The sequence below is a fragment of the Cavia porcellus genome, unplaced genomic scaffold (assembly GCF_034190915.1).
Source record: "Cavia porcellus strain 051 isolate PalLab524CR breed Dunkin Hartley unplaced genomic scaffold, mCavPor4.1 scaffold_17, whole genome shotgun sequence".
In the NCBI taxonomy this organism is placed as follows: Eukaryota; Metazoa; Chordata; class Mammalia; order Rodentia; family Caviidae; genus Cavia; species Cavia porcellus.
The window spans coordinates 56,341,420-56,364,303 of NW_026947500.1; the positions used below are offsets into that span (position 1 = coordinate 56,341,420).

The 22,884-nt window shown below is 57.2% G+C and overlaps 1 protein-coding gene across 3 annotated transcripts; it reads right to left on the reverse strand.

Moving 5' to 3' along the window:
• Window positions 1–1,191: 1,191 nt before the first annotated feature.
• Window positions 1,192–20,943, reverse strand: Fads2 (fatty acid desaturase 2). 3 transcript variants are annotated; one of them, XM_063228218.1, is made up of 12 exons: window positions 20,690–20,943; window positions 13,855–13,965; window positions 13,243–13,440; window positions 13,061–13,162; window positions 8,586–8,711; window positions 4,588–4,648; window positions 4,382–4,458; window positions 2,724–2,821; window positions 2,536–2,632; window positions 2,386–2,465; window positions 2,120–2,290; window positions 1,192–2,015 (listed from the first exon to the last, which is right to left on the reverse strand). In XM_063228218.1, exons 1-12 carry the CDS (start codon window positions 20,894–20,896, stop codon window positions 1,964–1,966), a joined length of 1,380 nt encoding a protein of 459 aa, XP_063084288.1. In that variant the 5' UTR covers window positions 20,897–20,943; the 3' UTR covers window positions 1,192–1,963. The 3 variants fall into 3 exon arrangements, with proteins under 3 accessions (XP_063084288.1, XP_005002059.3, XP_063084289.1); XM_005002002.4 differs by having other exon boundaries at window positions 2,120–2,245; window positions 20,690–20,941; XM_063228219.1 differs by lacking the exon at window positions 20,690–20,943 and adding an exon at window positions 18,735–18,773.
• Between the last annotated feature and the right edge of the window lie 1,941 nt (window positions 20,944–22,884).

A 22,884-nucleotide genomic window follows, 5' to 3' on the forward strand; every position in this document is an offset into this window, starting at 1 on the left:
GCTGTAACCCAGTTGTAAAGGACCTGGACCCTCCTTACAGGCCCTGTCTTCACTGGTGCCCAGGGGGTGGACCAGTGCCCCCCCACGCCGCACCTCCTCTCTTCCCGCTTCTGAACTTGAGCTCCTCCCTCCCTATAGGTAGCTTATTCAGTCAAGAACAAAGCAGGGGACACAGCCAGGTTGGCAGAAGCGCAGCAAAGCTCTGCAGGGCCTGGGAAACCCTGTGTCCCCTCCCAGCCCTTTCAGTGGTCCCCAGGGACCGCACTGAGGTATAGGTGTGCTTCCCACTAGCTGTGTCCCATGGGCTGGCTCCCGGGACCAAGCCTGCTGGTGGTAGGGGTCAGGGAGCAACAGACAGGTGCAGCCAGTTGCACACATCTGTGGCCCTCATGCCTCACCAGGCTGGCCCCAGCCACTCCAAGCTTGGGTGCCTGAGCAGCCCCTTCAAGGTGCTGGTGAGCAGGCCTGTCTGACCAAGGCTGCCTCTCCCAGCGGCTGGAGGACTTGGGCATCCAAGGGGGCTGAGTAGCTCCCAGGCCCCGGGCACCCCAGGCTCAGACAGCCCACACTGCCGATAAGGCTGTCAGAGCAGGGCCTGTGGCGAGAGCTTAGCTGCTTATCTCCTTCTCAGGGCCAACCATCCGCACAGCACCGCCTCCACCCAGCCAGGCAGGGACAAGCTGTGTGGCCTTGGGCATCCCTTCTGGAGTCTCTGCTCCCTACCTGGGAATGCAGAGTCATGGAATGTGGGAGGGGGGTGGGAGCCTGGCTGAGAGCCAGCAGGAGGGGCGGCTGTGGTAGCACTTGGGGATCACAGAAGGTCCAAGCATCTGTCACCAGGCTGAGCCCCAGCCGGACCTACGTTGGGAGCCAGGCACACGGTACCCAGCCCAAGATGGGCAGCACACACTGTGCCTACCAGCTCCAAGACATCAGTGGGCAGCAAGGGACACAAGCAAGTGCTCTTGGCTGATAAGTCAGGGTCGAACCAGGGCTGCTTTGTGGCTGGGCCTCCATAGGCACCCACCCCGTTCCCAACTGCCTGAAGCCACCAGGGAGTCACAGCCCCCCGGACCCTGGCATGGGAGCAGAGTGCAGCATGGGGTCATTTCTCCAGCTTTCTAGCCCAAGCCAGCACCCTGACCCCAGCACACAGGAAGCAATCCAGGCACACACAGCTCATGCTGAGCCTTGTGGAAGTGAGAATAGACTCCTTTATTCTTCAAAAACAGGTGGGGGCAACATGATAAAAAATTAAGTTCAGTTCACGATGGATTCATTTTGCCCTCGTGGGAGCAGACAAGACCCCCTCCTGGACGCTGGTTAGTGGGTTAGATCCCCCCCGCCCCCTGCCAGCTGCGCCCAGTGTAGGCCTGGTGAAAGGCAGATTGTCCTAGGCCCCGCCCGGCCCCCTCCTGTTGGAATGCACCTGTAGAAAACGTGAAAACAGCAAAGATTAAAAACAGTCAACAGGAGAGTGTCAGAGAGGCCATGTGGGCATGGTGTGGTGGCCTGGTCTACGCTTCGGGCTCCAGCCAGAGCATTTTGGGAAGGGGTCCTGGAGCCTGCGGTGGGGAACCTAGAACTGCAGTCAGCTCTTGGTCAGCAGAGGGCCCAGCACTGACCCCAGGCAACAGCCCCACTCCCTCCAGGGGAGTGGGCCAGCTGGGAATGCTGCCCGCAGAGCCCCAAGAGGGTCCGAGGTGCGAGAGGGGATAGTCCCGGGCCTGGCAGCTGAGCCCTGGGATCCTCATGAGGTGGCAGGAACTGCAGGCAAGGATGTGCTGTCCACCAGGGCCACCTCTCTCCCACTCCCAGGTCAGGGGCACTGGACAAGACGGGGCCAGAGGTCAGTGAGAAGGGAAGGGAACAAGAAGAGATGACCAGCCTGGGGGAACCTTCAGAACAAAGGCTCCTCTCTTGGCCGTCACCCCATGCCACTCCATCCCCCTTGGGCAGCCGGTCACTTGTGGAGGTAGGCGTCCAGCCACAGCTGCCCCGACTTCTTCAGGGACCTGGGAAGGGATGGGGGAGCAGGCTCAGGAGCTGGCCAGCTGTAGGGAGGCTGGGCCAGGGGCCAGGGACCGGGGGCCAGGCAGACGACCCACAGAGCCCTCACCTGATGATGTCCAGCAGGGCCTGGAGCAGTGGCTTCTCCTGGTATGGGATGCCATGCTTGGCACACAGGGACTTTACCAGTGGGGCGATCTTGTGCAGGTTGTGGCGAGGCATGGTGGGGAAGAGGCTGTAGACAGAGGATAAGCCCTGAACTGGCCAGGGCCCTGGAACACTGGGGAACACCAAGGTGGGCGCCCAGAAGTGGCAAGGCGGGCAGCTGGGCCATGCTCCAGGCCACTGCCATCCCGCCTCCCCCACCTCACTCACTGGTGCTCAATCTGGAAGTTGAGGTGGCCGCTGAACCAATCGTTGAAGAAGGACTGCTCCACGTTGCAGGTGGCCGCCAGCTGTGGAGGCAGGGGGTGAGTGTGGCGCAGGGGCTGCCCGCCCTCCCACTGCACGGCCCTGGAGCCTTACCTGGCTACTGAACCAGTCTCGGTAGTGGTCCAGGTTGATCTCCATGACAATGTGGTTCATCTGCGTCACCCACACGAACCAGTGGCTCTCTAGGAACCTGGCGGGGCAGGTGCAGCTCAGGCTCAGGATGGGTCCTTGGCAAAGCACCACCAGTCCTGCCCTGCCCCACCCTGCCCTGTCCCCAGCACCTGATGAAGTTGAGGAAGAGGAGGGTGCCCAGGACGCCGTAGAAGGGCACATAGGTGGAGAAAAAGCGCACGTAGTAGCTGATGGCCCAGGCCAGGTCCTACAGGGCAGGCAAGTCAGAACCCTGCTCAGCTGCCAGCTCCACGCCCTGTGTGGGCGTCCAAAGAAACCAGCGCCTCGAGGAGGCTGGTACCAGGCCTGTGGGCACGTGATACCCTTCTGCCTCCCGAAGTGTGGATACCCCAGAGAGAAGCCAGGGCTCGTGCCAGCAGCCCTGGAGAGGGTGCAGCGGTTCTGGAGGCTGTGGGTCCAGACCACAATCTCGGGGCTGGAGGTAGGCGAGGTCCTGAGCTTGGCTGCTCTTCTCTCCCATCCGGGACAGGTGTGGCCTGCACAGCTCAGCCCACCCCGCTCTCCTGTTTGTCCTTTGGCACCCTAGCAACTGGCAGCTCCTGTTCCAAGTGGAGGTGTCCCGGGGGATGCAGAGCTCTGTGGAGCCCCCTCCTCCACACCCGGCCAGCTCTTGAGGGGCACGGTGCCCTTTGACAGGCTGTTCCTCTCTCAGGAACTCATGCATTTCCACTGGTGAGGGGGAGGGCGCCATCCAGCTCTGGCCACTGTTCTCTGTCCTGGGCATCCATGATGCAAACAAAAAGGAGGGGCCTGGAAAGCACCTCAGGTCAAACCGCAGCCAGCATCCCTGGGCCAAAGGACGCCTGGCACCCACCCTGCCAGACACTGCCAGGTGCCCTCGGAACTGGCCTTTAGGGCCACTGTGCCCTAACATCCCAGGGCATCCCTGATGTACCCACTCCACCAGCTCTGCCTCTGCAGATGTAGTCTGGCTTCCTGGCCTGCTCTCTCTGGGCAGTGCTTTGCTCCTACTGAACAGCACAGTAAAAACACCGAGAAAGGGACGCCATGCACTCACATCCAGAATCCTCCACTGTGAAACCTAAAAACACATACACTAGTTCTCCCGGTGCTCTAAGAGGCTGAAGCAGGAGGAGACAAGTTGAGGCCAAACCTGGGCCATTTAGCAACTGAGACCTTGAATCAAGGTAAAAATTGGGGTGGGGATACAAAACCTAACACAATACAACAAAACACAAAGCTGCAGCCCCTCCCATCCTCTCCAACTGCCCCCACCCCAGGACATTTGGGTTCAGAGGTCAGCTCAAGCTGCTCCAGGAAGGCCAGGCCCCATTGTGGGCAGGGCAAGCTATCACAGCACTCCAGCCCCAACTGGGCAAGAGAGAAAGGGTGTCCTCAGGCACCCCTCACTCTGGAGGCAAAATTGGGAGCCAGTTGTTGGTGTTGTATTCTTAAACTCCTATTTGAATGTTGCATCCCCAGGACCCCTGCAGGTGACCGCCTGTGGGGACAGCTGGGATGGGACATCAAGGTGGCCCTGACCCAGCAGGACAGGATCTCTGGGAAGGTGACATTTGGATACACAGACAGGATAGATGGGAAGTGGCTGCCTATCCGCCAAGGACAGGGATTCCCTCACTTCACTGGGAGACCAACTGGGCCCTTCCCAGCCAGGTAGTGTGGCGGCCTGGCTCCCACCCCCATGAACACGGTGGTTTGGCAGCATGGTTCTCCAGGCAAGGGGACTTCTGGCTGTCTGCCCCCCGCCCCCTCGCCCCACACTCACCACCCAGTCCTTGCGCCTGACCATGGTCATGATGATCTGGTACTGGAAGTACATGGGGATGAGCAGTGGTGGCCCGACTGTGGGAGAGTGGGCCCAGTTAGCGCCCACCGCACGGCCGCCCTTCCACCCTAACTTGGCTGCAGCAGGGGAGGATTTCAGGGCCAGCGGGTGCAGCCAGGTCTGGAGAGGGGCAGCCCTGCACTCACTCAGGAAGAAGTACTCATGCTGGTGGTTGTAGGGCAGGTACTTCAGCTTCTTCTTGCCGTACTGTGGGGAGAAGATGGGGCAAAGCCCTGAGCACTGTACCCAGCTGCCACAGCCAGCCCTCCTGGTTCTCCACACCCCGAACAGACCAGCTGTGGGAGGAGGGGGCTGGGAAGACCCAAGTGAATGCCTATCATTTCTTTGCTTCTCCTTCCTTCTGTTCTTTCTTCCCCCTTCCCTCCCCCCTCCACCACTTGCGATGGAATGTGGGCTCTGTGCACTCAGCGACATCCTGGGCCCTGTTTTGACTTATTTTGAGACATGGCCTCACTAAGTTTTTCAGTCACTCAGGCATGGCCAGAACTTGTAATCCTCCTATCTCAGCCTCCCCTAGAGCTGGGATCACAGGAATGCTCACCATGCCCACAGGCCTCTTTAATCTTTTCCTTTCCTTTTTTCAAGAGTAAGAAAATTTATTGGGGACAGGGAACAGCTCCTGAGCTACAGGGGGGTCCCAAGAGGACCCTTAACTTCCAAAAGCCACCACACTCCCAGCTCACAGAACTCTTGAACACGGGGTGCCCTGTGTGGCACTGGCACCAAGAGCCACCTTGGTCACTGATGCCCTAAACAACACGGCCCCAGGGACCATCCACCCAAAGGGGCTGCGCATAGCTGGTGCTGGTGGCCACTAGATCTGCTGTGCTCTGCTCCTGATACAGCCTCTCAGCCTCCTGACCCTGGCTTGGTAGGGCCTGTAGGGTCCCTGAGAGAGGCAGGCTCACCAAGCTGCAGGCTGGGTGCATGGAATGGGTGCTGTTTGTGCCAGCATAGGTGGGCACTGCTTCACGCCTGTCCCTGGCTGGACCTTGTGCAGGCAAAGGCTTTGGGCAAGGCTGACCTTGTGCCCTCACCCAAAAGCCGGAGCACAGGGCTGGGAAACTCAGGCTCTGCCATGTGCAGCTCGGGCGTGGCTTCCTTGTCCAACAAACAGCTCAGTCTTGGGAGCCAGACCGGCCTGGAGAGTAGTCTCAGGCTGCACCATGCTGTGGGGGACCAGCACCTGGCGCCCCTGTAGGACCAGGCTTTGAGTCCAGGGCATCCACACCGAGCCACAGCCCTAGAGCTTTTAAAAAAATTGAAGTTCTTCTTTTTAATTTTGAGACTTTGCTGAGTTGCCCAGACTGGATTCAAACTTAAAATTCTCCTGCCTCAGCCTATAGGATGATGGGATGACAGGCATGAATCCCCACACCTGGCTAAGCTTCTCCATTTATCAGCAAGCTGGAGTCACCCAAAACACAACACTTCACAAATGACTGCAGTGTGTGGTCGTGGCGTCCCCTTTCGGGGTCCCTTCATCTCTCCCAGTCTGGGTTTCCTTGTCAGAGTGAGGACAAGAGACCCTACTCCTTGGGCCAAGCATGCAGGTACGGTCAACCAGCACCACCTCCTCCCCTACAGAAGTTCCTGTCCCCTGCATTGGAAGCAGGGTTCACCTGCAGGGCCAGGGAGGAGGGAAGACAGTGCCTTTGCCCACAGGGCTGTGGGCTAAGGTGCAGAGGGCTCCCTGGAGCCCGACCCCGAGAAGAGAGTGTCCACACAGGGCTGGCCTTGTGTGGGGAGAGCCAGGGAGGGGTGCTGCCCAGCACGGTGCTGACTCTCTCACCTCAGCCTTCTAGGCTTAGTACAAATGTCTGAGGAAGAAGGACCAGGTACTAAAACCCCAAGAAGAAACAAGGGTGGAGCCATCTGAAAGGAAGAGACCCTGTCTTCCCAAATGTAAAACCTAGCGGGAAAATAATTAGGCTTGAACACTAGAGATCAAAACCGCCAGCCCCAGATTTAGCTCAGTGGCATAAGCGCCTGCCTTGCAAGTGTGTGATCGTGAGTCCGAACCCCGGTACCGATAAAAAAGAAAAAGACAAAAAACACAAAACAAAACAAACAAACAAACAAAACCTGCCAGCCCCACTGGGTGTGGTGATGAACACCTGTAATCTCAGCACTTGGGAGGCTGAGGCAGGAGGATCGCCCTGAAGTTGAGGCCAGCCTGGGCTACACAATGCACTACACACTGAAGCCCTGTCTCAACAACAACGGTGACAACAAAGCCAGCTCCAATCAGCCTGTACTGGCTGTACCTGCCTCAAGCTCTTCCTCCCTGGCTACTCTAAGGGAGTTAAGCAAGGATGGGCCGGCCAGGGCTGGCACTTTTGACCTCTGGTTTTCAAGGCTGATTCTTTTCTTTTTTTTTGGCACCAGGGATCAAACTCAAGACCTCGAGCTTGTCAGGCAGGTACTTATGCCACTGAGCTAAATCCCTGGCCCTAAGGCTGATTATTTTCCTTGTAGTCTTATTGTTGGGAAAACAAGAGATTAGATTTTCCCTAATTTCAAGATATGATTATCTACCCAGAAATCCCCAAAGGATCTGCTGGAAATCATGAATCCTGCAGAGAGGTCCATGGACACAGCCGTGAACCCACTGGGTGACATGAGAAACCCAGCACCCAGGAACAGAGAGTGGCCAGGGGATGGCAGGACACAGGCCTCATCCCGGAAGACAGTGCAGGGGATAGGTGCACCCTCAGAAGTGGGGGGTTGCCCAACGGCAACCCAGAGAGGAAGGGGGCCTAACGAGGATGAGAACGGAGATGAGTGAGGGCCCCGGGCCCCAGGCCAGACCCTGGCTGGCTCCTGCTAGGACCCAACACCTCAGGTGGCAAGCAGGACAACGCAGTGCCAGGTGTGGACAATGCCTTGGCACCTGGGTCCCCGCACCTCCCTCCAAAACGTGGCACCGGGGAAGTGAGACTCGAAGGGGCTCTGGCCACCACAAGGAGGAGGTCCCAGGCCAGCCCAGGTCATTGCCAGGAACACAGTGTGTGTCACCCAGAGTGGTCAGGCTGGGGGAGGCCTGGGGAGAACCCAGTGTCTTCTGCCGGGCCAGTGCTCCATGAATGGCCCCCTGTTGACTCTAGGTGTGTGCTGGCCACCGCACCCTACCTCCCCTCAAGCCTGAGAGGTGTACCAGGCACACTGTCGAATGGCTGTGTCCCAAAATCCTCTGGACCACTGGGGGCCTCTGTGTGAAGCCTCCAAGGGGAAGGGAAGATGAAGGGGCCCAAGGAAAAAGCAGTGATGGGACCGGAACTGGAATCAACCCAGGTGGCCCAGTCACTGCACCTGGATTTTCAGAAACTCTCCCACAGGCTGGCACACACGGTCTCTCTCTCTCTCTCTCTCTCTCTCTCTCTCTCTCTCTCTCTCTCACACACACACACACACACACACACACACACACACACACACCCGAGCAGAGTTTAGCCAGGTCTACATGCACTAAGAGCAGGTCACAGAGTGGACGATGGACATCCGTGCCTTCAGGTGCTCCCATATCTCAAGCAGGAACCGTGAGATGCTGGCTGATGTGGATCAGTCACCCCAGAGCACGAGGGGCAGGAGCATGTGGGGAGGAGGGACACTCGCTTTTTCTTGGGTTTTTTGGGACAGTCTCACTATGCAGTGTTAGCTAGCCCTGAACTTACTATATAGCACAGCCTGGCCTCAAACTCGTGGCAGTCCACCTGCCTCAGCTTCCTGAGAGCTGGGATAACAGGCTTGGCCACCATGCTCAGTGAGACTCACGTTTAAATCCCATGTATTTCTCTATGGTTTCAGTGTTCACACCCATACTAAAAAGCCATCCAGATGAGCACACAAGCAGGGCACAGCCCTAGGGCGGCAGATCTGGCCAGGCAGCGTCACCAGGATGCACCCCATCCCCACCATCCTTTCTTGCCATGTCATCCTGGAGGTGGCAAGCACCAGGCGAGCTAGGGGGGGCTCCTCCCAGCGGGGCACTGGCTTCCTGCAAAGTACACCAGACCCCACAAGAGGACAGAGGGAGCCGTGTGCCGAGCTCACCCCAACCCAACGGAGGGGCCAGCTGCTTAGCAGAGTCCCCACCACCACCATCGTAGTCCCTGGGTCGCACCTCCAGGGGCTGCCACTCGCCCAGGACGAACACGTGCAGCATCTTGATATCCGGGTCCTTGTGGAAGATGTTGGGCTTGGCGTGGTGCTGGAAGTGGCGGTGGTTCCACCAGTTGGCGGAGGCACCCTGTGGGAGAGGCACGAGGTGAGCCCTGGGCCCTGACCCCCAAGCCTGGCCCCAGCCAACTCCCCCATCACATGCCAAGGCCCCTGAGCAGCTCCGGCCTCAGTTTCCCCCACTCTGAGATGGGGTAGTGAGTAGAAAAAGCGGATGCCAGTCCACAGGGTAAGCCCTGGGAGCTCAGGGGCACAAAGCCTTCCATGCCTGCCCAAAACCACACACCCCAGGGCTGCACCTTGGAATGGGCCCCCAAGGCAGCAGGATACATCCCTGTCCCTGGGCTCTGACCGGCAAACCCTGTGCTGGGAATCCAGCACATCCAGTGTGGAAATGCCCACCGGCATGGGGGCAGACGTGGCCCAGCAATGGCCCAGGACAGTGGTCAGGCACCTCCCAGGTTCCCCAGGCTCGTGAGCATGTTGGGGGCGCCAAGCTGACTTGGGCCTAGGAGGAGGAGGGGTGGCCTGGAAGTGCCCCCTCCTTCCTGCTCCCCCATCTTTGCTCCAGGTCCACAGGGATGGGACGGCTGACACCGCTCAGGCGAGGGGCAGCCAGGTGAAGGAGACGAGGTTACATAGACGCTGCCTGTGACCACAGTGGCCCCAGCCGAGGATTCATTTGTTCAGAAACCTCGGGCCTTGGTGGCCCGGTGTATCTCAGAGGGGCTGGGCCGCACTTTGGCCATGGGTCTGGCCAGATGCACCAGCACTTTTTCAGGGAAAACAAACTTTTCCCCTGGGAAGCAATTCTGGCATCGACTCGGCTTCTGGACACTAGCAGTCACAGGCGGGGACATCGAAGGACAGCTGTAGCCTCTGCTGCAAACTCAAGCCCCTCAGGGCAGGGTGGGGCTCAAAAGCAGCACAGCACAAGCGAAACATCAGAGGGCAGAGCTGAGATGTGGGAATCAGACGTCATGTTCCTGTCTAAGGCTGGAAGGATGCACTGCCCTGGAGGGGGCCAACAGGAAAGGCCCCGGCAGGGACCTTGAGCGGCGAGGACAGGACAGCTGGACATCTGGAACAGGGTGGACTGTGGGGCCAGGGCTCCACCCTCCAGCAGCCCCAGAACAAAACCCGGAGACTGTGTTGCGTGGGTGTGGGAGCCAGGATGAGGGACGGTGCTGCCGGCCCTGGAGGAATTGCGCCCTCCAGACCCCTCCTCCTGCTGGGACTGTGACCAGCCAGGCTGCCTGCGTCTCTCCCACCCTGAGCCGGTGGTGAGGCAGGGACAGCGCCCTGGCTCCCAGGCGTCGAGGGGTGTGGACATGTCTGGGGCAGTGGAGGGACCAGAAGTCAGTGGCCAGGGGACAGAGTCGGCTGTCAAGGGAAGCCTTGGGTGCCTGGTCTCAGGGGAGGGACAACCCAGTTTCACAATTTCTGCCAAACAAGGGAGGAGTGTATGGAGTTTGTAATTACTTCTTGGTGAGGCAAAAGAGGAATGAATTGTGTTTTGGGATAAACAAGACATTTAAAAGCTGAGTGTGGTGGCATAGCCCTGTATCTAGCCCTCAGGAGAATGGTAAAATTGCCATGATTTTGAGACCAGCCTGAACTGCATAGCAAAAAGTAAATTAAAAATAACAAATATTTAAATCTAAAATTATCTTGGAATTTTTAATACACCAACTTCCCAAATTTTAAACTTTTTACAACAGCTCCTTCTATTCAAGAGAAAAAATTAAAATACCCAATCCAAAAATGGGCATCTGAGATAATACACGTTTCAGATGAAGGAATACAGACGGTAAATAAATATAGGAAAAAATGTTCAACATCACTGGTCACTCAAGAGACACAAATTAAAACAACACTGAGATTCCATCTCATCCCAGAAAGAATGGCTATCATCAAGAAATCAACCAATGACAAATGTTGGCGGGGCTGCAAGGGAAAAGGAACTCTTCCCCACTGTTGGTGGGAGTGGAGACTGGTGCAACCACTGCAGAGGTCAGTGTGGGGATTCCTCAAAAAACTAGGATTGGACGTCCCATTTGACCCAGCTATTCCCCTTCTGGGTATCTTTCCAAAAGAATTAAAAATATCATACCACAGAGTTATATGTGCACCCATGTTTATAGCAGCACAATTTGTAATAGCCAGATCTTGGAAACAGTCCAAGTGCCCATCAAACAAGGAACCGATAAAAAAATGTGTTGTTTTTATACAATGAAGTACTACTCAGCTATATAGAAGGACTTAAAGCCATATTCAGTAAGTGAAATAAATCAAACTCATGTAAATATTGTCTTGACTCCTTAGTGTGAGCAGCTGAAAGAATAAATAAGATGCAAAATGTACAACAGATATTGTAAAATGGGAAGAAACTTCAAAAGGAAAGAGAAACTGGGATAGGGGAATGAAGAAAAGAAGGAAGGGAAAAGTAATTAAAATATATATATATAAGCAACAAAACCCAAAATGTGTAATCGTCATTGTACAAAAGAGAGGAAAAGAGAGTGCTCTAAATGATATAACTGCATGTATATTTAAGTGTGTAAGATAGATAATGATATTACTGAGTTTTGTTGGATCATTGAACAGAACTGTTTGCAGTCTCACTGTTAGAATGTCCACTTTATAAGCTTTAATTTTGTAACTTGAACAACTATTTCTAAGATGACAATATGTAACCCACTAACTAGTGATTTCCTACTGTTTATTTTTTTCTGTAAATCTGTATAACTTGTACCCTTAAAAAAATATATATATATATATATTTACAACAGTTAAGGTAGTTACTAATTTTCTTAACTTATTAATATTGTTTGTATAAAGGGCTGGGGATTTAGCTCAGCAGCATAAGCACCTGCCTTGTAAGTGTGTGGTCATAAGTTCGATCCCTGGTACTGATAAAAAAGAAAAAGACAAAATATTGTTTGTATAGTTAAATGCCTATATTTTGTATCCTGAAAAACTAGCTTAAAGACAACAATATGCATTCTATTAAAAAAAAAAAAAGCTCCAGGGGAAGAGAATCAACCATCCATATCCGGGGGTGTGGTTTCCATGGGATTCAGCTCACCCGGAGACTTTTACTTAAAATCTGGGAGGCTGAGGCAAGAAGATGGCTAGAACCCAACCTGGGCAATTTAGCAACCTAAGGAGACCCTGTTACAAAATCAAAAAGACACAAATGGCCCAGGATGGAGTTAGGCCAAAGACCCGGATTCAATCTCCTTTCTGCAAGAAAAGACCCTTCTTGGAGGCCAGTTCTGTCCCTGTGGGAGGGCTGCCCACGGAAGGGGCCCGTGCCCCACGACAATGTGACCGGCTGTGCCTTCCCAGTCTGGCCCTGCTCCCTAGCGTCCTGGGACCCTAGGCAGCACCTGTTTCTTGGATGGAGCCCGGCGAGCTGCCTGGGCATGCTCAGCCCTGCCCAGGGCACTGTCTCAGGAACACAGCCAGAAAGGGCTGGCACCAATCCCCATCACCCGAGGGCCACTGTTGTAAGCAGACGGCGCAGGGAGGCCTGGCCTCTGTCACTCAGGAGCTGGGCTCCAGGGACCGGCCAGAACTCAAGGCCAAGGCAGGGAAGTCCCAGCGCTTCCCGCATCTGGGCCAGGACACAGCGGATCTTTGTGCAGACTGGGACACCCTCGGAGGGAAATGTTACTTTCCCGGACTGAGGAGGTTCTATCCTCGGGACACAAGGAAACAAAGCCCAACTGTGTGAATGCCCTCCACCACTCCAGTCTCTGGAAAGAGCCCAGTTCCCAGGCTCTGCTGGCCAGGCCTACTTGTCAGGTCCTGGTGGCCAGACAGTGCTGCCTGCAACACACCCGCTGACCTACACCTGCAAGTCCTGGTCGGTCGGTCGGTCAGGCAGGCTTTAGGTCACAGCTTACCTGGGCACAGAGGTCTTCCCAAGTCAGGACAGGGAGGAGGACCTCCGGGACTCAAGCTGTTCTTTTGTTGGATTTTTGAAGGGAGGGTCTCACAACAGTTCAGGCTGGCCTCAACTCACTATACAGCCTCAAACTCACAGTGATTTTCCTGCCTTGGCTTCCTGAGAGCTGGGATGACCAGCATGTGACACCACACCTGGCTTAGCTTTTCTTAGAAAATAGCTGGACGCTGTTGGGGTCAGGTTTTCTGAGAGAGCTGGCCAGGCCTCAAGTCCAAAGCCCAGGAAATTAACAACAGTTAGACAGTGTCTTGCAGCCCTGCTCAACCCTCTTCGAGCCCCATCCCCTCCAATGCAGCGAAAGCAGGGCAGCCTCACCTCTGTGTGCTCCACAGCTTCTGGCTAAGCTGATCAATGGTTCATGCCCCTCTCCCCATATCATCACATGGCCCCTATGCAAGGGGGCCCCATGCTGAGCCCAAAACACAAACTGAGCTGGTGACACTTGCCTTTAGGTGGCCGATAATGAACTTGTGGACGAGATGGTTCCACTTGGACTTCTTGTACACAGAGAGGTGGCCATAGTCGTGCTGCAGCCACCCGGCCTGGGCCTGGGGAGGGGTGGAGGCCGTCAGCAGCGGCGGAGGACGCCGGCCAGGTGGGGTGGGAAGGGCCGGCCAGCACCGCTCACCTGGGAGGTGGCGAGGACACAGGCTGTGAGCAGTGTTGGGACCCAGCCATTGCCAAAGTAGAAGACAATGAACCAGGCGATGCTCTCCATGGCCACGATGTGTGCCAGAAGCAGCAGGAAGAACAAGTGGTTGGTCTGGAACAGGTTCATGTCCTCTGCTGCCTTCTTCAGGGCCCGGAAGTCCTCAGTGATGTCAGACTGTGGTTCAAGGATGGGAGTAGGGGCTCAGCCACCGCCCCCTCAGGAGCCCAGGCTTCTACCTCAACACAGGGCAGCCACCCCAAGATGTGACAAGGACTCGGGCCACTGCCCTGGCACTGCAGGAGCCTGGCCACCACACATGGGGCCAGGCTGTTAACCACATATCGCTGTGGTTGGCTAAGCGAATCCCACGTGCCCATGCTCTACCCCAGGCTGGCACACAGGCAGCACTCGGCTCCTTCTGGGAGGAGGAAGCAGCACCCACAGCAGTAGGGCGACACCAGCTACGGTCAAGTGCTGGTTTTGGGGACTCGGTGCTCCTTCTGCCCCCAGGGTATGGTGACAGCTCCTCCTGGACCAGTCCTGAGCTGAGGGGACCCTATGCCCGCCCAGGTCCCCCACTGCACTCACGCTCTTGCCATGGTCCAGACTGGGCTCCTCTGGGGCCAGCTCACCGATCAGCAGGGGCTTCAGAAACTTGCGCACAAACTCGAGGTCCGGGTGGAAGGCTCGGAAGGCATCCTGCAGGGAGGACACCTGTGAGGCAGGGCCCTGTCTGCCCTCAGGTGACCGTTCTAGCCATGCGAGCCACCTGGAGCCTGCTGGGTTCTGGGACACAGGCCAGCCCTAGCCTGCTCCAAGCCGGGCACCCCGCTCCAGGGGCCCGAACCTTCAACCCAGGATTTTCGGCACAGGGAGCAAGAGTACAGACACCACACACAGTGACACACTCTGGGCACCACAGTGCACAGGCAGCAGGCACAGTCATGAGAGAGCCCGGGGAAGGGGCTGGTGGACCTGACTCCTGCTGCAGGCTGTGGGCCGTCCACACTTTTTTTCTATTGCTGTCAGGCTGGACATTTCAATCTTTCCAAACTAGCAACCAGGCAAAAACATACTCGATTTTGGCCAACTCAGAACACGGAGGGAAGTGAATACCACCCAAGGAGTGGGCGGCACCACTTCTGCACAAGCGTGCTGTGCTCCATCCCTCTGCACCCCCACACCTGACCGTACTAATACACTGGTCACTGCAAGGGTGGACCCCATGGTGCACAGGTGGGTGGCAGATGTCCCCACAGTACCGGGAGGAAAGTCAGCAAGGTTGGGGGGCTGCAAGGGTTCGGGTTTGGATGCTGGACACAAGAGGGTCAACATCGATGCGAGAGCCAGGAAAGCTTGCATGGTGGAGACACAGATGTCACCTGAAACACTCTGGGGACAGGATCATCGCTTCCCTCAAGGAAGGGAAAGGCTTCCTGAAAGGGACAAAGGTATCACCACAGCCCATGGCCCCCGGCCCTGTTCCCTAAGGATAAAGCTGAAGAACACAGGGCCAAGGCCACACAGGGATGTAACTTATTTCCAAAAGCAAATGAAACAGCCAGTGTGTACAACTGGGGCACGCAAGGCCACAAATCTGAGGCGAGTCCTCCTGATGTGCTGAGAGCTCAGAAAACTTCAAGACAGAACGAGACATGGGAAAGCACTGGCCCTAAAACCTGCCCCTTCCTCAGGCCTCCTAGGGACATAGCCTCCTCCCATGTCCTGGTTGGGTCCAGAACACAGAGCAACACTTCTGGGAGACACCCGGGTTAGGCACTGTCCAAACTCAAAGACCCAATGGAAACACAGGCATCTGAAATGAATATACACTTTTCAGGAGAGGAGGTATACATGGCCAGGGTGTCAGTGGCCATCGAGAATGCAAGTGAAGACAACACTGAGATTCCGCTCAGCCCAGAGAGACTGAAGTCAATCACTGAGCCACAGCAAATGGCGGTGGGGCTGTGGAGAAAGAGGAAGCCTTCTCCACTGTCAGCGGGAGTGCGGACTTGTGCGACCATTGGAAAATCAGTGTGGAAACGTCTCAAAACACTAGGACCAAGGCCAGGCACAGTGGCACATGCCTGTAATCCCAGCACTTAGGAGGCTGAGGCAGGAGGATCACTGTGAGTTTGAGGTCAGCCTGGGCTACAAAGTCATACTGAACTGCGTAGTGAGACCTTGTCTCAAAAAGACAAAAAAAAAAAAAACAAACTAGCACTAGGGGTTCCATTTGACCTAGCTATTCCCTTTCTGGTTATCTTCCCAGAATTAAAAGCATCATACCACATTGATATATGCAGTTTGTGACAGCTAAATCTTGGAAACACTCAAAATGCCCATCAGCTGAAGAATGGATAAAGATGGGGTTTTTACATATAGTTGATACTGTGCCATAAAGAAGGACAAAGCTGGGACACTCTCCCTCAAGGCCATGCTCTTAAGTGAAATAAATTGGACATATACACATGTAAATATCACATTTCTCAGGTGAGAAACCTCAAGTACCACTAAGGCGCCAGATAGAGGATGGAGATCAGGAGTATTGAAACTTATTATTCAAACAGGAAGGGGAACAAAGAAAGGGAAGGGGGAGGAGAGGACAGGAAAAGGGATTTTTCTTTAAAAAGGAAAGGAGAAATGGAAATAGGGCTTTTGTAAATGGAAGGGGGACAAACAATTGAGCTGGGATATACATGGACCCACTCCCATAATGAACATGACCATTATGGGCGTCAGTAACAGAAATAAATTACATGAAAAAATAAACAAGACAGCTTCGAGTCACTGTAGCCAGGTGGAGGCACAGGACAGGTTGTGTGTTTCTGGGGGGAGGGGTGCTGTCCCAGCACTGCATCTCTGCAGAGGAGGCCCAGACAGGCAGGGACCTCTGAGAAACCAACAGGAAGAGCAGGCATATCCCATGCAGGCACCTGCTGGGGCAGAGGCATGGCCGCCCTAACAGATAGGGGCTCCCCAGCTGTGGTTTCCAGGGAGCTCTGGGGCAGCCTCACCCCTGGGGGTTAAGCAGGAGCCACCGCCCCGTTCATGCAGACTCCTGACCTGAGCTGGTGGCAGAGCCAGGCTACCTGCCTCAGGTGCCCAGCTGTGGCCTGCTGTGCTGTCAGTGTGACAGCTCTGGCAGGCATCGCTGTTGGCACGCAGGTCCTGGCTGGCTCCTCAGGGACTCATACCACCCCAGAGGCATTTCCCCAGTGCCACTGGGGACACTGCCCCATCTTAGTCAGGCACAGGATCACGGCCCCCAGGATGCAGCTCAGAGAGGCATACAGGTTCCTGGGCTGCCATGGAGCCAGCCAAGGGGCTCTTGGGTTTGCTGGGCCCCAGGACCCCAAATTTCAGGGCACCTTTCATCCGAAAGGAAGTCGTACTGTCATTGTCCATGTGACACAGCAAGGCTCCTGCTTTGGGGCCACACAGGACTTCACAGTCCATGTCTCAGGGTCCACCTGGCTGCCATGGAAGGCTGTTGTGCCATGTGGGCAGAGACAAGCCAGGACCCAAGGCTGTGGAGGTTGTGGGTCCAGGTGTGCAGCAGGGCTGCACGGCACAGCCTCCATCAAGTGGTCCCTCTTCCCAGGGAGACTCTTATGCTCTCCCTTGCTGTGGTCCTGAGAGCTCTGTGATCCTCAGGGGCCTGGCTGCTATGTGGGAGGCCATGGAGAATGTGGGCGGGGCTGACCCAAATGTAGATTCCAGAACAAGTACCGAAGCCCGCTCCATCCTCCCCAGCAAGGAGAGAAGCCAAAGTCTTTCCAGGAGACAGGCACAGCCACCACTGGTGGGCCCACCGGTCCTGCTGGGCAGTGATGAGGTTGCGTCGCAGGGGGAGGTCACAGCCCACCCCCCATGTCCTCTTGCTGGTCATCCACGTTGGCTCCTGCCCTGCTGTCTCCCTGTTACCGTGGGACCCTTCCCACTCAGCACCGAAGCACCTGTGCATGTACAGGCCTCCTGCAGGGTGAGACTGATGCTTACCCAACTCTATCCTGGGGGCCCTTAATGCAGCGCTTGGGGACACAGGGTGAGCAAGCTCAGGCCCTTAGCTCTCCTGGGACCACAGGGCCAGGAAGCAGAAGCAGGAAAGGAAGATAGGGAGGCTGAATTCCTCTGTGTGCTAGGAACCTGCCAAGGACCTCAAAGGTACTGAGGTAGAGTTGTGTGTCCCCTGGCCCCAAGTTTGGACATGGAGCCCCACCCCTGCTGAGGCTCCCGTCTCAAGGACAGCTGAGGCTCTTCCCAAGACACTGTGACCAGGGACTCAAACCCAGCGTTTTCTTTCTCCCCTGCCACCCTATCCACAGGAAGGCCAGGCTCCCTGGAACCGCTCGGGCAGGGTAAAGACAGCCCAACTCCATACAGGGCTGCCCTGTTGGACCCCGAGACAGGGGGGCAGACAGGCAGAAGCTGGGGAGATGAGGCCAGTTGGGAAGGGCAATGGTGTCCAGAGGCAGGGAGTCCAGGTTTGGCCGCAGCTGGGAGAGGGAGAGACGTGAGGGACATTAACCCGGAGGACCAGGGCGCTGTGAATTATTCATCTCTGTGCTCGAGGAGGCTCCCATGAATCTTTGATGAACTGTCAAGAGCATGAAGAGTCCAGGCAGTGGGCTGGGCTGCCGGGAAAGGCTTGAGAGAGGGCGGGCGGTAAGGGACTAACAAGCCAGGACGGGAAGGATGAGGCCTACAGAATACAGAGCAGGAGGGTTGCAAGCCCAGACAGGGAACAGATGTCCAAGATTCAGTGAGATAACGCCTATCAGCATGTTGTGTGGACACCGAAATCAAGTAGCTTTCCAAAAGACAAGATAGTGACTGTGTCTTGCTAACTTACACAGCAGGCCCTAAAGTCTTGGGCTCAAGTGATCCTCCTGCCTCAGCTTCCCTTAGAGGTGAGACTACAGGCTGGGGACACTTTGGACAGGGAAGTGAGCTAAGTGACTTTCATTATTTATTACAGTTTGAGAGGTTCCAACTGCTACAGATAACAATGGCTGCACCCCGGGGAGAGGGGGTCCTCACTGCTGAGATTCCTCATGCTTAGAAACTGAAAATCCCCTCCCCACACTGCAGTGTCCCCGAGTGACCTCTCAGCACAGCAGCCCTGTCCCTCGCGCCCACCCCACCCATCTTGGGCAGAAGTCTCCCCAAAGGTCAAAGCCTCCTGCTCCACAGCCCACAGAGACCTGGATCACAGCTGGGAAGGTCCCCTCTGCTTCCCAAGCCCTCCCGTGCCTGTTCCTGTCTTAACTCACACACTGGGACTCCTGGAAAGGGGAAGCCAGGACTCAGGGTTCCACACGAGGCAGGGTGCATCAAGGAAGGGGCACAGTGCAGCCATGGAAGCTGACACCCCATATAGGCCAGAGGGATGGGGTGTCGTCACCACCAAGATGGGTCCTGAGACCCGAGCTCTGTGTGAGCACCTGCCGGGAGCATAGTCTCACCGGAAGTACCCCGTGCTCCCGCATCGTGACAAACAGCTCTTCTTTCTCCTCTTTCTTGGACACAGCAACTGGAGGTGAAGAAAGATCTGCATTTGGCTCACGTTTGTTTAAACACAGTCATGTCGGATTACGGTACTCACAGGTTTTAATAAACAGATCAGAGGTCTCAAGGTCCCAAGGCCGAGGTCAGACCAGACCTTGCTCCCATGGAGGCCATGCGGCAGCCAAGGCCTCCCCTTGGAAGGCAGGGATCTTGGAGGCAGGACAGTGCTCGTGTCCTGCTACATGTCAACTGGCCTGAAATGAACTGAAAGTTTTTTCTTCCACATTTCTTTTCGTGTCTTTTACACTGCAGTTGTTTCCTAATCCTCACTCTCTGGAGGTTTGACAGTGTTTCACGGCAACGATCTAGTGTCTGGACTTGTGGTCTCTTGGGTCACCAGCATCCGTAGACACTGGTTCGCATCAGGAAGGGGCTGAGACCTCAACGCTGCACACCCATGCCCAAAGATCGAGCCCCTTCTGCTGCCCCCAGGCTGTGTGTGGTCCTCAGAGATTCTGTCCCAGCTTCCCTGCACCAGCACAAGCAACTCTTAAGTGGCAGGAGGTCCCGCCACCAAGCTGCCAGGCACGGTCAGAAATGACTGTAATGTTCCGAGCTCAAATCAGAGAGGGGCGCATCAAAATCTCCCTCAGTGCACAGGCTTTCGGGGTGTTCACACAAAGGTCACATCAATGGGGAGAACCTCTGCGACCACGAGGACGTGAGTTAAGGACTGGGTGTCCAGTGCAGTGGACAGCCCGGACGTCCAGGTGAGGAGACACCTGTGACCATGCAGAGCAGGCAGCCAAGCCTGCCACACAGGTTTCTTGGGAGGGAGCTTGCTGGAGAGAGCCTGTAGGGTAGGAACCTCCTAAACATAAGACTCCAGCCCGGCAGGAGCCAGGATGGCCTGCAAAGCCCTAGCTGCACGCCAGCAGTGCCAGCATGCTCAGCAGCATCCAACAGGTAAAACCGGACGGGCGGAAAGCAGGTGGGCAATGTGGACACTGCTGACCTTTGGTGGGGCCACGTGGACACAGCTGGCCCTCCCCTCCATCTGGGCCAGTCAGAACCTGTTCTCCACAGATACCTGTCCCCTAAGCAGCCTCGGTCTCCATGACAAGACCAAGAGGTCAAGGACTGGACTTGTAGGTAGACAGCCAGCTCTGCAGACAGGCCAGGGTCTAGGCCTCCAGGAGGAACCTGGCCAGTCCGATCCTCCTTTCCGCCTCCCAGCGCACCTTCCCCGAGCATTCTGCTGGACCTGAACCCTCTCTGCACCACTGCCAAGAGCAAACCTTTTTTCTCTCTTCACAGTCGTCCAACTGGGCCTGGGGTTCCAGCCGCCCCTTCCTTCGGGAAGGGATTTCAGACTGCGGAAGGGGGTGCAGTGCAGTTGCTAAGGGGGGCCAGAGGGCGTCCCCGGGTCCACCTAGGGGCGTGCACAGGATCACAAACAGTGGGCCATTGAGCAGACCGCCCCGGAGTAACCTCGGATTCGGCCGACCTGCCGCCAAGGCACCGCAAAATCCGCTAGGCTGCCGCACAGGACCCTCGGGACCCGGGCTCTGCGGGAGGCTGACCCAACGCGGTTTGAGGAGTACGGAGCGCCTGGGAACCCGAGTCGCCCGGGCAGTGCCAAGGCAGCCAGCTGGACATCGCGGAATGCTGTCCGAGCAGGAGCGAGCCCGTCGGGGCCGGTTCCGTCTCTGTGTGCTACGCTAGTGCGGAGCGTGCGGCCCCACGCCGCGTCCCCGGTGGGCTCGCAACCTTTGCGCCCGAGCCCCTACGCGCAGAGCCGGCGGCGGGGGCGCGCGTGCAGCGTAGGGTCGCCCTGCTCGCCCCGGCGGCCCGCGGCCCCACGCTCCTCCGCCTCTTCCACCTCCTCCCGCGCCCGCCGCGCCGCCCCTACCGTGGCATCCTCGCCCGCGTAGTGCGCGATGACCCGGTGGCCCCCCGGGTGGCGCTTGGACCACGCGGTGACGTTGTAGACCTTGCGGTCCACGACCAGCCACTTGTCGGTGCGCAGGTTGTGCCGCTGGATCTCTTCCCAGCGAAAAGTGGGCATGGGCGCCTCGCGCTCCGCCGCGCCCTCGCCCTGGTTGCCCCCCTTGCCCATGCCGCCGCCGCCGCCCGCAGCCCGGCTCCCGCCGCGTGTGCCCGCGCCTCGCGCCGCTTTTGTCTCCGCCACCACCTCCTCCTCCTCCCGCCCCCTCCTCCCCGCCCCTCGGCGCGCGGAACGGAGCCGGCTTGCGCCCCGCGTCCCCGCGTCCCCGCGCCCGCGCCCGCGCCGCGCCCCGCCCTCGGCCCGCCCGCCGCCGCCGTTGCAGCTGCTGCCCGGGAGCGCGGAGCCCAGGCCCTGTCGTCCCCACCCCTGCCCCGGGCCGCGCATCCCCTCCGCGGCGGGGATCAGCAGAGCGGCTGCACCAATCAGCGCGCGCCGCCCCACCGGCCATTGGCCCAGCCTGATCTTTCGAAGGCGCGCGCGCCCGGGACCCCTCCGCCCACCCCCTTGGCCGGCGGCGGCGACGTGTCCGGCCGCCCAGGCCTATCCCTGCGCTTTGGCAGCCAGGAGCCCGGGGGCATGACCGGGCCCGCACTTGACGCCCTGGCCACAAAGAGCGTGCTACGTCTGCATGGGGCGCATTGTCTGGTGCGGCCCAGGACCCTCCGGGTCTGATCCAAACAGTTTGTGACCACGCTGGGATCTGCGAGGGGGCGGGGCTCCAGGATCGGTCCTTGTCCCTCAGGAAGCCCACAGCTTGGGAAATGGGGAAGTGATACTGGACCACACGCTATTGATCAAGCGTGGTGATGGGCACAGCCCAGGAAATGCAAGCGTGTACCCAGCTGCAGGTGGTGGCCCAGCCCTGCTCTCTTAGGGTTGTGGGAGGCCAGAGTTAGAAGGATTCCAAGTTCAAGCCCAGCCTGGGCAATTTAGTGACTTAGCAAAACCTGTCCCCAAATAAAACCATTTGTACAAAAGTTGAGGATGTTGCCCAGTGCAGAGGCCCTGGCTGGTTTCAGTGCCCCTGGTATGGGCAAGGGGTGTGCTAGGACAGGGGCTGATTTTGTGGGCCCCAACCCAGCCCCAGCTGGATGGGCTATTTCCGATCAGGGTCTGGAAAGTGGCCTGGCTGGGTCAGGAAGGACACAGGACTCCTGAGAGGTGGGGATAAAGGTGGAGTGGGCTGCGGACAGGTTGCCTCCCTCTGCAGGTTAGGCAGACATGGTGATGCCAGGAGGGACCCAGGCTGGGCAGGGTCTTCCATGCTAGCCCTGGCCCATCCCATGGGATGGCACCCCCCCATCCCATGCTGCCTGCCCACCAGCTGCGTGGTGTGGGTGTTCCCCACAGATAAGGTGTGGTGGGTCACCCTGGGGCCCAGCTCCAGGGTGATGGAAATGGGAGCAGAAGCTGGGCTTTTAAAGGAGGGCTGGTGGGCGATCTTAGTTTTCTGTTCCTCAGTTTTTGATTAGTGACACATTCATACAGAGGAACTCAGTCAGGATCCTTTTTACCTCCCTTCCCTCCCCTCCTGTCTTCCCTGTCCCCACATCCCTTCCCCCCTCCTTCCCATGAGGCTCTGTCCCTTTTATACAGGGCAGCAGAGGAAGTCACTGAGGGAGGGGAGTGCTGAAGGCCAGGAGAGAGCCAGGGAAGGGCACTGATGGTGCCAATCTCACAGGCGGAGCCCCCTACAGAGGACAGGGATGAAGGCCTCCTGGAGGAGGCTTGGGGCTCTGACCAGGTCCCTGGAGGAAGCGAACTCCAGGAGAAGCCAGGCTGGGGCCCTCAAGGCTCTAACAGAGAGGAGGGAAGCCTGGCTCACACCAGCCAACGCAGGCTTCCTCTGTCCCTTCCTGTCCTGCTACTGACTGTGCTCTGCTTGGGCAGCTGATGGGACTGTCCGCTCCTGGGAAGAGGCCCTGAAGACACTATGGCTTCTTCCAACCCTGAGGAATCCACCATCTGCTAGGCCAGCAGTGCCAAGGACGGCAACTTCCTGGGACCGGGCCAGGACTCGTTATCACTGATGTTTATCAAGGACAGAAGATGCCAGCTTGGTGGCAGTGAGCCCAGCCTGTCGAATAGAGCCCAGTGGG

Excerpts from the sequence above, each read along its gene's own strand:
- Fads2 (XM_063228218.1), bottom strand. The coding sequence starts at position 20,896 with ATGGGCAAGGGGGGCAACCAGGGCGAGGGCGCGGCGGAGCGCGAGGCG. Across the intron at positions 4,649-8,585 it reads GCGAGTGGCAGCCCCTGGAG|TACGGCAAGAAGAAGCTGAA; the intron begins GTGCGACCCAGG and ends TTCTCCCCACAG. Across the intron at positions 2,291-2,385 it reads AACTTCCAGATTGAGCACCA|TGTTCCAGGGCCCTGGCCAG; the intron begins GTGAGTGAGGTG and ends GGTGTTCCCCAG.